General features: G+C 43.6%; 1 protein-coding gene across 3 annotated transcripts in view; it reads right to left on the bottom strand.

Annotated features, from left to right (window-relative positions):
* Window positions 1–15,463, bottom strand: part of ANKRD29 (ankyrin repeat domain 29) — a 43,307-nt gene that overhangs the window by 25,360 nt on the left and 2,484 nt on the right. For 2 of the 3 annotated variants that reach the window (XM_033135620.1, XM_033135618.1), the window contains exons 2-3: window positions 8,156–8,266; window positions 3,916–4,014 (exon numbers count right to left, since the gene is read on the bottom strand). In XM_033135620.1, the coding sequence (XP_032991511.1) occupies window positions 3,916–4,014; window positions 8,156–8,266 (210 nt within the window). Of the gene's footprint in view, window positions 1–3,915; window positions 4,015–8,136; window positions 8,267–15,463 lie in introns of all 3 variants that reach the window. The other variant, XM_033135619.1, reaches the window with a different exon arrangement.

The raw sequence follows: 15,463 nt of genomic DNA on the forward strand, positions 1-15,463 counted from the left end.
TTAAGCTAAGGATTTTGAGAGGAGGAGCTTATCATGGTTTATTCAAATGGGCCCTAAATGTATTGACAAGTTTTTTTGTAAGAGTCAGGCAGAGCGGTATTTGCCACAGAGAGGAGGCAAAGGCAATGTGACCACAGAGGCAGAAGTCAGAGTGATGGAGCCACAAGTGAAGGAGTGCCAACAGCTACCAGAAGCTGGAAGAGGTGAAGAATGGATTCACCTCTGCAGCCTCCAGAGGGAGCATGGCCTTGTGGACACCTCGGATTTTCTGTCCTTTAGAACCATGAAAGTATAAATTTCCATTGTTTTAAGGCACCTAGTTTGTGGTAATTTGTTGTAGCAGCCGTGGGAAACTAACCTGGTTGATATAGTATTTGGGAAAGACTTGCATTCATTCCTAGGAGGAAGAATTCTGGCAGTGTCTGGTTACAAAGTAATTGCCCCAGAGTAGAAAGCTACCTGTGCAAGAAAGAATCTGAATAATTTACTCAAATAGGCTCAAAATATTTCCCGAAATTGGACATATTAACAAGAAACAGTCTGATTGCAATTTTAAACTTATCAATGATATTCGGAGACACAAGTTTTTAAGCATCCTTCCTTCTCACATTTAAAAACCTACCCAAATCATTGTGCAACATGAGCAAAATCACCACACCACTCTTGTGAGGGGTATGTCTTTTTCATATAAAGATGCTCCTCATGCCAGTGCTTTCAGCGTGGGATGAAGCTAACACTATACTTTTCCAGGCACTCCTTCCATGGCTTGCTCGGGAGTGTTAAGGCGGTAGGTTCTCACGTAGGTGTGAGAAGCCAGGGAGAATATGTGCTACGGATTACTGATTGCTCTGACTCTTGCTCTTAAGGGTGTTGTGCACATGTACATGTGTGTGCATATGTGTGTGTGTGACAGGATCAGCGAGGCCCACTACCGTGGTGGGACACACACTGACACCTTCCCAGACATAACTGCCTATTTCAGGCTGTGTTCCCAACCCAACTCTGCCCCAGGAAGGCACAGGTGATGTGACCATTTACAGAGCCTTTCTGCCTGTGATGCAGGAGTCATTTTCTCCTTGGTTCCCACAAAAACAAGTAAGAAGCATCCGCTCCTTGCTTTCTTACTGTGGAGGACCCTGGCTTCCAGAAACCTTAAGATGTACTAAGGTGTGAATGGAGAAACTTGGCTACAATAGGAAAACTCATCTTTGTAATAGACATTATTTTTAGAGACTACCAATGGTCATTTCCAGTTGTTTCTTCATTAAGAGAAAGGGTTTATTCTTCAATAAGCTTTTTTGATACATTAATTACAAAAATCATATTTATGGGCCGGCCCGGTGGCTCAGGCAGTTGGAACTCCGTGCTCCTAACTCTGAAGGCTGCTGGTTTGATTCCCACATGGGCCAGTGGGCTCTCAACCACAAGGTTGCCAGTTCAACTCCTCGAGTCCCGCAAGGGATGGTGAGCATCACCCCCTGCAACTAAAGATTGAACACAGCACCTTGAGCTGAGCTGCCGCTAAGCTCCCGTATGTCTCAGCTGGTTGGAACACCGGCTCTGAACCCCAAGGTTGCCAGTTCAATTCCTCGAGTCCTGCAAGGGATGGTGGGCTGCGCCCCCTGCAACTAGCAACGGCAACTGGCTGGAGCTGAGCTGCGCCCTCCACAACTAAGACTGAAAGGGCAACAACATGACTTGGAAAAAAGTCCTGGAAGTACACACTATTCCCCAATAAAGTCCTGTTAAAACTAAAATCATATTTATAGCAGTTTGAGCCAGTTTGGGAACACACATACTATTAATCATTGTGCACATGAATGCAGCAATCTGTAGACAATAGGGGTTAGACTTCAGTATGGAATGTGAATAGAGTCTTAAATGCGTGTGCTTTACTAGGAAACCCCAGATTTCATGACACCGGCCCGAGCGACTCCTTGGCCTGAGAATTTAACTCAGCCAACATTGCAGGTTCTCTAGAGCAATGGTCTTCCAGAACCATTATCTTCCAGTTTGTCTCTCTAGCAATCTCTGTGTGTCTAGGTAACCAACCTAAGAAAACAGTGGCAGGTACTTTTTCAGGAAACAAATATTCTGATATTCGAAAATGGATTACAAAGGAACCAAGGTAGCAGTCTGCTATATGAGTAAGTTCCACAGATCCACTAGGCACTCTCAGTTTCCAAACCAGAGGAGGTGAGGTTGGGACCTGTCTTTGGCTTAGCAGGTCTATTGTCCCAGACTGGCGTGGCCGCAGGGGACCACCAGGAACTTACATAGCACCATCGTTTGAGCCACACAGGTTACCTCTAAACTGGACACACTTTGGTAAATCGTCCAGGACCACGGTGTTCAATGCTCAATAGTTTAGATCTTTAAGAACATTAGCTGAGCAACTGGAACTAAACAAATATAAAATGGTAAAACACATACATTGGCTAGAAATCAAACAAATGTTTCTTTTCTTCTCCCAGCTTTTGTCAGTTGTTCTGAAGATCTTTTTGTGCATCTTGAACTTGCCTTTAAGGATAAAGTTTTTGAGTAAGCAGATCTGGATCATATTGTTTTTATTAGAGAAAATGTGTCTCTTCTTTAAAGTTAAAATAAACAAAGACTGTAAAGCAGAGAGGAAAAATAAAAAGATCAGGGTAATTTTAAAGCCATAATTCTAAATGGGCCCAAACATTTTCTTCCAAAAAGAAAATTAGCTGCTGAATTGAAAATGACCTAAAACAACGATCCAGTGTTATGGAAATTGCTCAGAAGACTCTGTCTGTGAGAAGACTGGTTGGATTTGCTTTGTACTGACCAGGCTTGCTGATCCAGGGAAACAGAGAACCAGACTCCAGATTCTATCCATTTAGTGTCACTCTCCCATTGTCTGAGGTCAAGGGGACACCCAGAGGGGAGATGGAGGGACTTCTAGATGTCCTGTGGAATATCTATACCTTACTCCTGGTGTGTCTTAATTTATTCTACACAGGGGTGGTGGTCTAGCCTGGAAGATGGGATGCATTGCTTGATGAAAGTTTGGTTGATGAATGGTCCTTTATGAAACAACTGTAGGGCAGGCCCTCAGATAAGAGTGGATCAAGGAAAACCAAGTGCTCCAGTCTGGTTTGGAGCTTGCCCCAGGATGCCTATCTCGGGTCTGAGTCAGTGTGGACTGAGAGGTCAGATTCACTCTAGGGAACCTGTGCATGTTCTCCATGTTCTTCATGTTCTCCATGAAGGTTAATTTCCCAGGCCCTGTATTGGTGTGGAAATATATGCACCCTCCTCAGACCTGAATCCCAAAGTATGTCACCGGCCTCCCACTGCTCCTCTACATTGGACCAAGAATGGATCCTCTGGCCAGATGGAACTCCTGAGATTGCTCTTGAATGAAGTGTGGGGATATGCTCACGTTTTAGTCTGATGCTCACCACATGACTTTTTCAGGGAGAGCTTGCTTAATACATGACCAGTCAGAGAAGTCCTTTGAAAACATGGTTTGGTGGGGGTGGTTGAGATAGTCTTAGCAAGTGAGCCCCATTAAGAACAGGTTTGTGACTCAATCCTTCTAAAAACACGATGATCTCCATGAAAATCCTATAAATTCTGTAGCATGTCATCCCAAGGAAGGAAGAACTCATTTAAGTTTGGGATGAAATGTTTGAGTGTTTAAGGAATGAGGTTAGAGGCTCGGTTAACTCAGACTGCAACACATGCCGAGAAGATACATTCAACTCAAGTACAACCAGTGGTCAGCTCCTGGGCCTTATTTTAGGCACATTAAAGTTGGAAACATGGGGGTTAGAGTGACCTAGGAGAAAAGCAATGATTACTCTTGCCCTTCCTAACAATTCCCTACTGTGAAAACTCCGAGCCTCTGTCACCTGGGTCATTCTTATTCAAGTGCAAAACCTGACCTACCTCTCTCTGGAGATTGATGTCCGCTCCTTGAAGAACAAGTTCCTTCACACAGTCTATGTGACCAGCGTAGGAGGAGACCATGAGGAGTGTGGTACCATGCTGGATGGAGGAGAGACAGAGGAACAGTTAGGCCACCGTATGTCAGAGAGGGGTCCTGGAGAAGAGGCTGCAGAGATGTCAGCTCCACTCAGGGCCTGGCCAAGCACAAAATTTCCCTCAGTGATAAAAGTATCTTATGAATAATTTTATAATGTAGACTAGATGGGAAAAAGCAAAACGACAAATTGCTAAGGCTGGAATTTTCAATTTAAAATTCACTTACTGCCATTACCTTCAGATATGCAGTCCAAATGAATCATGGTAACTGCATTTTAAAGCAGCAGTGAGGCCATGGTCTCATTTTATGATTCATACTAAATGATTTCTGAGCCCAAACACTGCTATTAATGCACATACACAAAAAAATGGGTTTCACAGTACCAGTTGGTTTTCTGAGTTTAAAAGACTTTATCAAACGGATTCAGATAGAGATGTAAGGAACTGCGGTGAAGTGAGAGACTACAGAAGTTAAAGAGTCAGGAACCCTAGGGTCCAAATCGACTTCTGTCATTAACCAACAGTGTAACCCGGGGCAAGTTCCTTCAATTCCTGGGACACATTTATCTTCTCTTTAAAATGAGGGGTTGGACGGGGCGATCACCAAGCTCTTCCAGCTTTAAGATTCAAGGACTTGAGGTATACCATCTGATATGGACCCTTTCAATTCAAATGGACTTTTGTAGTTTAATTTAGTTGTTCCCTTCCCATTGAAATCTGAACCACCACCTCTGCACACTCAGCAACCTGTCTTCCAGGAGTGGATTACAAGAGACAGTTCTGTACATGTGCCTCTCTAGGATAGGGGGATAAATGACTCTTAGAAGGTTCCTGTTATTTACATCTGTGAGATTTTGTAGGAAAGCAGTCTAGTTCAGTGATCACTGTCAGTATGACCTTGGACAGGTTATCTCACCTTTCAAAGGCTCAGTCTCCTCATATGTAAAATGGTGACTAAAAAAAGCACCTGCCTGATTAAACGGATAAATGACATAATTCAGGCAATGTGCTCAGCATAGTAATATTAGACCTTACTTCAACAAGTGTTGGATAATAAAAGTTCAATAAATGTTGGGTTATCATCTGGCTTTTGTTGACTTCTGTGCATGACGATGCTAGTTTTGGAAGTCTTGTTTTTTGCTATAATGAGAAGTATACGAGTGGGTAGAGTCAAGAAAAGCTAATGACGTCATAGAAGTGCTCTATGACACTTTCTTTATCCCATGTGATCATATTTGGTATTTCAATGTAAGACTTTCAATGTGGCAGTACCATCCATTATTCAGTTAAACTCCTTCCTCCATATTTTCCAAGATTGGAATGGCAAGTTTGGTATTAGTAACTTCTTCCTGAATGTAAGGAATTTTTATTTAGACTGTGGATAGAAGAAACCTTGATTTAAAGCCAGTTGAAACACACAAGATATGCAATGTGAGGAAATTTTTTTTATCATGGGTCACTTCGGTCTCAAAATAAAAATCAATCACAAGTCAGAGGAAGCACAGAGCACTTAATTTGGATATTTAAAAAAGAAAATAAAAAATGTTAGGCTCTCCTGTATTAAAGTGAGGAAAGATGAATGCAACAAATAACAAAAATGCTGCTTTATAGATTGTATTTCAATTCTACAATAATGGTCAATTGAGAAAAACTCGGAGATTGGGATAAAGGAGAAAGAATAAAGAAGTGGTATCTGTTGATGCATAAAGCCACATAAAAATATGTCCTTCATATTCAAAACCTATTAGCTTGACTGATTTGAATTCTCTACAGATTAAGTTTACTTCGTTCCATTGCTTGATGTTAAAATGTATCTTTTAAAACGAACTGACTTTGAACAGAGGAAATGGAGACAGATGTAGCGAAGACCACAACCAACAAGATGGTGAAATACATACATTCATACATCTACAGAGACCAAAAGAACCATGCCATTGCACATATTTGTGGTAAAAGTGTGTCAGAGAGATGAGCAATGCAAAAGAGGAACTTAAGATGAATGTTAGCAAATCAAAGTGTTGCCGTGAAATGGGTGGCCTAGACATGATGCATTTGTTCTCTACGATGTTATTCATTGGAAAAGCTTGCACATGGTCTTACTTGAGGTTAGAAGCCTTCCCAGCAAAGCTCCGGGGTCTCTCTAGCATTCTATCAGCTCTCACAGGCATCCTAGGTGATTCTGAGGCTTGGCACCATTGGTGAGGGCAATACTAGCCTAGAGATCATTCACCACAGGAAGAAACCATCCTGGAACCCAGACTTGGCATTCAGGTGACATGTGGAGAAGGCAGAAACCCACCCAATAAAATGTCAAGGGGAACAAAGGCCTGTGCTGTACCCAGACATCTCCCTACCCCTCAGTTATCACCAATCTTAAAGGAGTCCTTTTAAAATAAAGAAGCATCTGAAATTATCATCCTTTAGACTTGTGCCTTTGGGTTAAGGAATCGTCTCTCTAGAAACCTCCTGATAAAATGACTTTAAATAAGGAGGAGTAATCTGTAAACGTATTAACATCTATTCATAGAAGGAAATTTTTTGACAAAAATAGCTACTGGTCACCCAGTAGACAGAGAATGTGTGTTCTGCGGGGAAAGGAAGTGGTGGTAGGAGGTGACGACTTCTGATGGGGAAAAGACACTGAAGAAGCTGAGTGTGTGTGTGTGTGTGTGGGGGGGGGGGGCTGTGTGAGGGGCAGCATGTGTGTGGAAATGCCAGGTGGCCCTGGGAAGCTGGACGTCAGGAGGTCATAGGGGTGTCTGAGAAGGGGCAGTTTCAAGAAAAAGTGTCATCAACGCAATCAGTGGGTGAGGCCACAATGAAAACCAGCATCCCTACTTGTTTTACCTCGTGTGGCACTGCTGTCCAGTGAGATCCAAATAAGACCGGGATGGCCAGTACATAGATGCCCAAGACCCCGTATCAGTCTGGGTCCTGGCAAGGAACAGATGGCACATTCAAGTTGAGATAATTGGAAGAAAGTTGAATAAAGAGACTATTTATAAAGCTGTGCGCTTGGGAGTAGGGACACTACAAAGAACAGTATAGGCCTGGGAGCTACAACAGTAGGTTCCACGGCCATCCCAGGCCTGGAGGCACGAGGGGAAGGTAGTGGCTCCCAGGACACAGAGTGACAGCACTGCTACCAGACAGAGCTGGGGCGGGGAGCTCTGGGCTCCCCCATGTCCTGTCCTTCCACCCTCTGACTCCTGCCAATGCTCCCATTGGCCAAACCCAACTGGAAGCCAGAGGAAAGCAAGTCCACTGGGGCAGGCCATACAATTCAGACGCTGGGGCACAGAGGACGCTGAAGAAGGGTACAAGTGGATCTGGAGATGCAAACGCAAGAGACCTCGCACTGATGCCCCCAGTAGGAGAAGTGGAGCAAACTCTGATGGCTCCCTCGGGCTGGTGGCTGAGCTCAATTACCAAGTTTGTGCAATAAAAGCTGGAAATGGCACATCCTGTTTTCAGGAAAACAATAAGACTCCTTTGAAAAGCATTTGTATTTAAATCCTAAATTCAAAACATCTCTGCTCTGTCTCTCCTCATCTGAGACAGCTCTTGTCCCCACAGATGTGCAGAAGTCCTGCTGAGTACAGAGGAATCATGGCCTCTAGCTGGGCAGGGAGGGGCTCTCTAAGTGATACCAGTGGGCAGTAGTGTCTATTTTTAGTTCCTCTTAATTGCCAAGAAGTGAACTGATGTTTGCAAAGGTAATTCAAGGATGAGAGGCTGGGTGGAGGCTTCCATTTCTCAGTTCTCTCATCCTTGTAGGAAAAAAAACCTAACTCCCACCTCCATGGCAGTCCACATCTGCCCTAAATTATCTCCACCTTTTCATGAAAGCAGCTGGTTTGAATTCTCTAACCTTTTCCTTCTTGGAATCTGCCAATTCTGTCTCCCAGTGAAGTGTCTCTTTCCCTCTTGTGGCCTCATTCCCGTTTTATGCCTACAATTGTTTCCCTAAAATATGTTTAAGTTCACCGCGGCACCTTGGACTTTCCAAAAGGGACAAAGCAAGCAAATATGTGAAAAAGTAGATAAGCATCGTGAAGGGAAATGTATTCAGGAGGTGCTGTCATGCCGATGGGAGGATGTGGCGTGCTCTTGGCATGCATATACCCATTGAGTCCGTCCGTACACTGTCCCTGCAATCCACATCCACCCGACCACTGTTCAGCAACAGCCTGAGCAGAGCCAGGTTTCCTCTCCTTGCTGCCCAGAATGCGGCATTGGCAAGTGGAGTTTCCTTCTGCAGAAGCAAAATGAAACAGGATCTTAAAATCGACACTTCTTAACATGACCACTTCTACGCAAATACATACCACTTAAAAGGCAGAATTTCCAGACGTGCTCCATCTTTGGCAAGATTGCTCCTCCAGCAATAGATGATTGTAACATACTAGGTTATGGAATGCACTGTTTTATAGCAGCACCTGACCCCCAGTGCTGTTAAGAGCAATGTTGTTGATAATACAGCACTATTAATACTCCATTTCCCACCAATGTGCTCACTTTCCTGTCTCTGTTGTCTTTGTTCACAGTTTCCTTTTTACTTGAAATGAGTTTTTCCCCATCCTTCAAGGCCAAGGTTCTGTTTAAATGCTATTTCCTCCCTGAAATGTTCCCAAATCTCTTTTCACCTCTATGCAGAGAAAACTGCTCCCAATTCTGACCTCCCAAAGGAGTTTACCAGCACCTTTTCTATGCCCTCAGCACTTTCTACCCAATTCTAGCTGTCTAGGTAAAGGCCTCACTTTCTCTCCATCTAATTTTCTTTGCTTCAGCTGGAACTTGCCAGAGGCTTCAGTTGAGAACCAGGAACTCTGGGCAGAAAACGCTTTTACGTGTCCTCGTATGGATCCTTCACTCTGGGTTATTTCAAAGTTGTCAAGTTAACCTTGGCACCAGACCTATGGAAGGAATAGAGCTGGAAAACCGTTCTCTAAAATGAGAGCGGCAGAGTTGACTGCAGTACAACTTCTTTCTCTAAAACAGATCGATTTAGTTTGTAGAGAACAGTCATGGTGGGGGGAAAGGGAAAGGACAGGCTTGGAACCAGACGGCTCTGGATTTCAACTCCAGCCCTGCACAACGGACTTGGCCCACGTGGGTCTCGGTTTCTTCTTGCTTAAATGGAGATCATGTTACCTGCCTTGAAGTTTATGGTAAGGATTAGATCTTGTAGGTTAACTGAGGTGCCCAACACATCATAAATGCTTACAAATGCTAGTTTCCTTCCCTCTCTCCATATTTCTTTACAAAGTTAGAATCAATAGGCAAAATTAAACTCAGAGTATTGGTACTGATAAAGAATTTTGCTGGTCTCAGGAAATTTTCAAGTATTCAAATTAACAAAGAAGTTTCTTGCTGGGCTTAAAACACCTACCTGACCCACTTTTATGCAATGTCTTTTAAGTATATCGATAAGGTATTAAATGCAATACCTAATTTACCTACGTACGCTAAGAGAAAACACCAACAATTTCAGCTACTCCATGGAGCCATCTAAATGAAAGCACAGTGGACGGCAGGGTGATGGCAGCATTTGTTGGTGTGAAGATTTCATTCCAGAAGCCCTTCAGCACGTACACAACTTAATGTTCTTGTGCGTTCTTGGATGAGGACATGGCAAAGCGGGGGTTGAGACGCAGATTACAGACATACTCTGAATAGTTTCCTGGCGCAGTTAGGAGGAAAAAAATCATCTCAAAATCCAGGTGAACAATTTGCTTTTCCCGAAGGTGTAAATTTTACTGTCTCTTAGAGTTGTCAAGCCAAACTGCACTGGTGGTGTTCACACCCAGAGTTTGTGGCTTCTGCAGCAGGCTAGGTCTAACGGCGTTGCTATTAACTGGGTGAAGCAAGAGCAAGGCAGGTTTGACTTGCATAATAAATCATGAAACAATGCCCTTTTAATAAAGAGATTGCACAAGGCCAAAATGAAGTTTGGGAGGGGAAGTTAGGAAGAGAATTTAATATGCACTAGGGAACAGCTCTGCTGGCTTTTCCTGAAACATGAAAACTTGAGGGCAATAAATTGTAAATCACTTTCAGTGATTTTGTTGTTTCACTTTAACCCCAAATCCCTTTCAAAAACCATCAGCAAACCAATCTTCCACTATCACAAGCTCTCCAGACAGGAACCTCTACTGTCTTTAGGAGAGCCTCGAGGATTTCTCTCCTGCTGGGGCTAGACATCCTGGTTTCCCATGAAGTTCTAGAAACCAAGCTTTGTGAAAAGCTGTACACATTTCATTGTCCCTCAAAGGCTAGGTTTACTGGGACATGGAGGCACAATACATTGATTTGGGGTAAGAGAGAGCTGAGTTCAAGTTTTGACCCTGCTACTTCTCAGCTCTGTGAACTTATTTAACTTCTGTCTGCCCCAGTGAAATGGGAATAACAGTAATAGTAGTACCTCATTCATGTGTTGTTGGAGGATTAAATGAGTTAGTACATGTAAAGGCACTTTGATAGTAAACATAATAAACCTTAGCTATGAATGCACAGCCCTCACATAGCTTGTTAGAATACTTGTCCAGGCGAATTCGTTTACTTGGTCACGTGCTGGGGACAGGGGTACTGGCCAGAGGCAAGGACTAGAAGTGTGTCATCCTGGTCTCTGCTCACAATGGCTTCATGGCTCGGTAGGAAAATAAGTCATGTCAACAGGCATCAGAGTTATTACAGGTGAGTAGGAATGCAGATACTCGTGGTGAGAGAATGGTCAATTCTACCTGAGGAAGGTGGCCAGGGATGGCTTCGAAGAGAAGGAATTCTTGGGAAGAGTCTGAAAGAGGAGTAGGGGCCAGGGTGACGAGCATCCCAGGCTGACGGGGTGGTGAGGCAAAGACATGGAGGCCCCACACAGCAGCTGGGAACCATCTCTACCTCGGAAGGGCTGGCGTGAAGGGTGTGAGGGGAAAGAGGGCAGGAGCTGCTGTAGGGCAGGTAGTCAGGGCCAGATCCCGAAGGATCTGCTGTGCCATGCGAGCGGAGTTTGCACTTTAATCTGGTGGGCATGGGGGAGTCAAGAAAGGGTTTTTAGGTGGGGAGAGACTATCGGTTTTGCATTTTAGGAAGGTCCTGCGGCAGCCTCAGGGAGAATAGACTGAGGATCAGTCTGTGGGGTTAGAAGACTGTTCCATATGAGTAGTTGGGGCAAGAGATGATGAGGGTCCAAGCAACCAGAGTGGGGCTGGCAGGATGAGACAGACTGGAGAAATTGTAAGGAGCTAAACTGAAGAGTCTTGGTCTGAGAGATGTGTGTGTGGGACAGGGATTCTGCACGGACTCCCAGGTTTCTGGTTTGAGTGCCTGGTTGATGTGGTGCCATTCACGACAGTCGGAAATGCCATACGAAGGACAGGTTGGGGGAAAAAAATGATGAGTTCAGCTTTGAACACGCTGAGTTTCTGGTGCCTATGGCACATCTAGGTATAAAGATCTAGCAAAGAAATGGGTATGTTCTCCTATCACACTGTGGCCGACACCTTATTGCAGGGCAGGATTTTGAGCTATTAATACTAAGTGCTTGTTCTGTCCCACTTGGTATATCGTCTCCATCTACTACCTCATTGAATCCTCATCAGCTCAGTGAAATGGGTCCTGTTACCCTCCCACTGTTACCCCAGACGAGGTGAGAAATGACAAGGCAGGCTTCAGCCCCGGGGGGTCTGGTGCCTGAAGCGGCACTGCTTCCTGCAGAATTGTCCTCCTGTAGACATCAAGGCATAGGCAGCGTGCACCCCACTGACCTCCTTGCTGTCCTCATTCCAAGCTCCTCTTCTGCCAAGATGGAAAGTCTTCCGACCTTCCTTCTTTTGGGGTCTACACACATTGCTTGGGGAACTTCCTCAGGTGCAACATGCATAAAATCACAAACGCTGTGGAGTGGACCAGGGCAAGTCCTCTAGTCTTTAAAGGAGACAATGTACAGGAAACGCTTCATGCATATCATAAAGCACTTTACCAACCATGCTATTACTACCTCTTTCTTGATTTTTCTCATCTCTACAAAGAGGCTAGTGAGCCTCCCGGAGGCTCTTTGGTTGTGATATTATGAGCAGCAGCAACGCTGGGATCTCGCTCTGTATCAGGTCGTGAGCATGTTAAGCACTTGCTCTGCTCTGATGCACTTAAATCCCAAAACAGCCCCATGAGGGGAGTATGACGATTACTTGCATTTTTAAGATGAGGAAACTGAGGCCCGGAGTGAATTACTCAGTTACGAAGTAACAAAGTGAGGATTCAAACCCAAATTTGTTTGAGTCCAAAGTCTGAGATCTTACCTCTTATACCCTGTGAGAAAAATGGAGCAGAATCTTGAGCATAAAATTGAGCACATATGCCACATTTTCTTCTTTTTTCCTCATTTCCTGCCAGAATTTTGGTGTATACACCGTTCATTAGCACACTACCATAAATTAAGTACAGGAAGGAAGGGGAGAGGAAACATAGGAGGGAAATTGTTATTTGTACAGAATTGGAATTCTGATTGAAAGCTAAGAAGGAGTAGAGATCTAAACTATTGGTTTAAAAAAGGGTTTAGAATAATGGGTTTCAGTTCTGTACTATTAATTCAATCAGGAGAACATTAGCTTTGTTCAATAATGTATTTCTTTGATATTAGAGGCCATATTAAATAAGGATATAACGAAGGATCGAGAAGCCATGTGCAGAAGGATGCTTTTGATGTATCACTGGCTGTTTTATTCTAATCCACTGTCCCACTTCATGCTAAGTCTTTGAAAATGTCCAAATGCTTAATAAACATTAAAGAAGCCTAAACCCTGTACTGTCAGTATTGTTACACTTCTGTAAGAGACAGGAAACTGAAGAGAAAAAGTGATTTGCCTCAGGCATTCCGCCTTAGATGTAGGATCCACATAACACCAGCATTTCCAAACTCAGAACTCAAGACCATGTTTAAAGTCTGTTTAACACATATAGGTCCGGCATAGGCAAATCTATAGAGCCAGAAAATAGATTAGTAGTTATCTAAAGCTGTGAAGTTTAGGGGAATAGAGAGTGACTGTTAATGGGTATGTGGTTTCTTTTGGGGGTGATTAAATACGGTAACATTGGTTATGCTGACGGTGGCATCACTGTGAATATACTAAAATTGAAAGGAACACTTTAAATGGGTGAATTATATGGTATGTAATTTGTATTTCAATGAAGCTGTTTGAAAAAACATATATATGGCTTTGTTAATTTATTTTCCTGTGGCTCATCCAAATAATTTCAGCTGATTGGTGAACTGGAGTTGATTATGAGATAATTTACATACTTTCAGAACAAGGACGAAACACACAAGTTCCTGTACTTTTAGCCAACGCCTGAGCAGTTTCTATCACTGAGATGAAACATGGTGTTGAGACGCTTTACCTCCTTGGATAACACATGCTTAAGAAAGACCGAGGTGTGGTTTTTTATCGAGCAATATCTCCTCTATTACGGTAATCTCCCTCACTGTGTTAGAGTCTAACCCCCCAACTGTGTTAGACTTTTGGCAACCAAAGCCCTGAAGAATAAGTCCTGAGTAGGTGAAATGGCTATGATAAAGTCAAAAGTCCACGTACTGAAATCCATGAACTTTATTCTACAAAAAGGCTCAGACCCGCACTCTAAGTTTGCTTTTACTTTAAAAATAATTCTAACGACCACGTGTCTATTTTTCCATCCCAAACAAATTAGGAGTTGCCAATTGTGAATGAGGAAGTTTATCAGAGGCAAACAGATAGCCAGAAGTGATTGCTGACAGCATAATGGAGGAAGAATTAAAAAATAGATGCAGAGGGGTCCATGTGGTTCAGAAGCAAATAGCCCTACATGTGGTAACTGTGAGTCATCGAGCAGAGGCTAAATTGTGATTTATTATGCTCTGTTTATTCTCCCACAGACTCAGCCAGCAATGCTGGGCCTTTTAAACAAAGGCTGTGGAGATCCAGGGCCTGGGGCCTATAAGTCTTTGAGGGGCCTATGAAAATGAAACAGCCCTCTATGACTCCGCAATCAAAGTTAATGAGTATTTAATTAAATAGCTACAAAATGCACCATCTTGTCATTTCACCTTTTTTCATTTCTAAAATTGGTATTCATAAAATATTGATAACACATGAAAGTAACTTGTAGTCTGACTTTCTCACTACAGAAGAACTACTGACTACATATGGAAATGGCAGAATAATCTAAGGCAGATTTAGTCTAGTGGCCTGGCACTCTGCTCCCCTCCCCTTGAAGCCTTGCTTCTGTGCCTTTCGGAACTCCATGGAAAATGAACTCCTCTTCATCTGTCACCTAACACAGAGTGCTTCCTCTGTCTCCCTGCCATTAGCACCCCTCCCTGGCAGAGGCTGGGACTTCTCCCACACCAGCCCTAGGGTGGGAAACAGGGTTGAGCCCTCCTCACGTGGCTTCCAGACACTGCCCTTCTCGTCAGGTGTACAAATCTCTTTCTCAAGACTCAGGCCATACCACCTTCTCATCCTCTGCCTCATCTCACCTGGTAGTTGTTACCTCGCGATCATTCTTTGTTCTTCAGTGAAAATTTGGCACTTCCCTTTCTGCCCTCCCCCAATTCTGACTTCACCCTAGACTTCACTTTACAAAACATCAATATCCACACTCAACCTGACCTCCTTTCTTTACTCCAATGGAAGAGGTTTTTCTCCACCTGTCTGGTTAATCCCCACAATTAATGAGCCCTGCTCACTCTCTGCCCCGCCCCCCTCCTGAGGACTTCATCCCTCATCATCCCTTCTACTCCCAAGTCTTCTCAGGACTCCCTACTGTCATTTTAATATATCTTTTTATTGAGCTACAATTTATAAACTGTAAAATCCGTCCTTTTAAAGCATGTAATTCAGTAATTTTAGTGTATTCTCAAGATTTTACAACCATCACCATACTATTCCAGAACATTTCATCACCCCAAAAGGAAACCTTGTACCTATGAACAGTCAGTCCCCATCTCCCCGTTCTTCTCCAGGCCCTGGCAGCCACTCATCTACTTTCTGTCTCTGTGGATTTGCCTATTCTGGACATCTCGTATAAATGAAGTCACACACTATGTGGCCTTTTATGACTGGCTTCTTTCACTTAACGTAATGTTTTCAAGGTTCATCCATGTTGCATGTGTCAGTACTTCAGTTCTTTTTACGGTTGAAGGATGTTCCATTGTATGGACAGACCATGTTATACACTGAAGGTTTGTGTCTTCCCCCTTCCAAACTTATATGTTAAAGTCATAACATCCAATGTGATGGGATTATGAGGTGAGGCCTTTGAGGGGTAATTAGGTTTAGATCAGGCCATGAGGTTGGAGTCCCCATGACAGTTAGTGCCCTTTTAAGAAGAGATACCAGAGCTTCTTCTCTCCCCCTTCTGAGGATATAGCAAGGTGACTGTTTGCAAGCCACGGAGAGAGCTCACTACACACTGA

This window comes from Rhinolophus ferrumequinum, chromosome 19, assembly GCF_004115265.2.
Source record: "Rhinolophus ferrumequinum isolate MPI-CBG mRhiFer1 chromosome 19, mRhiFer1_v1.p, whole genome shotgun sequence".
Lineage (NCBI taxonomy): Eukaryota > Metazoa > Chordata > Mammalia > Chiroptera > Rhinolophidae > Rhinolophus > Rhinolophus ferrumequinum.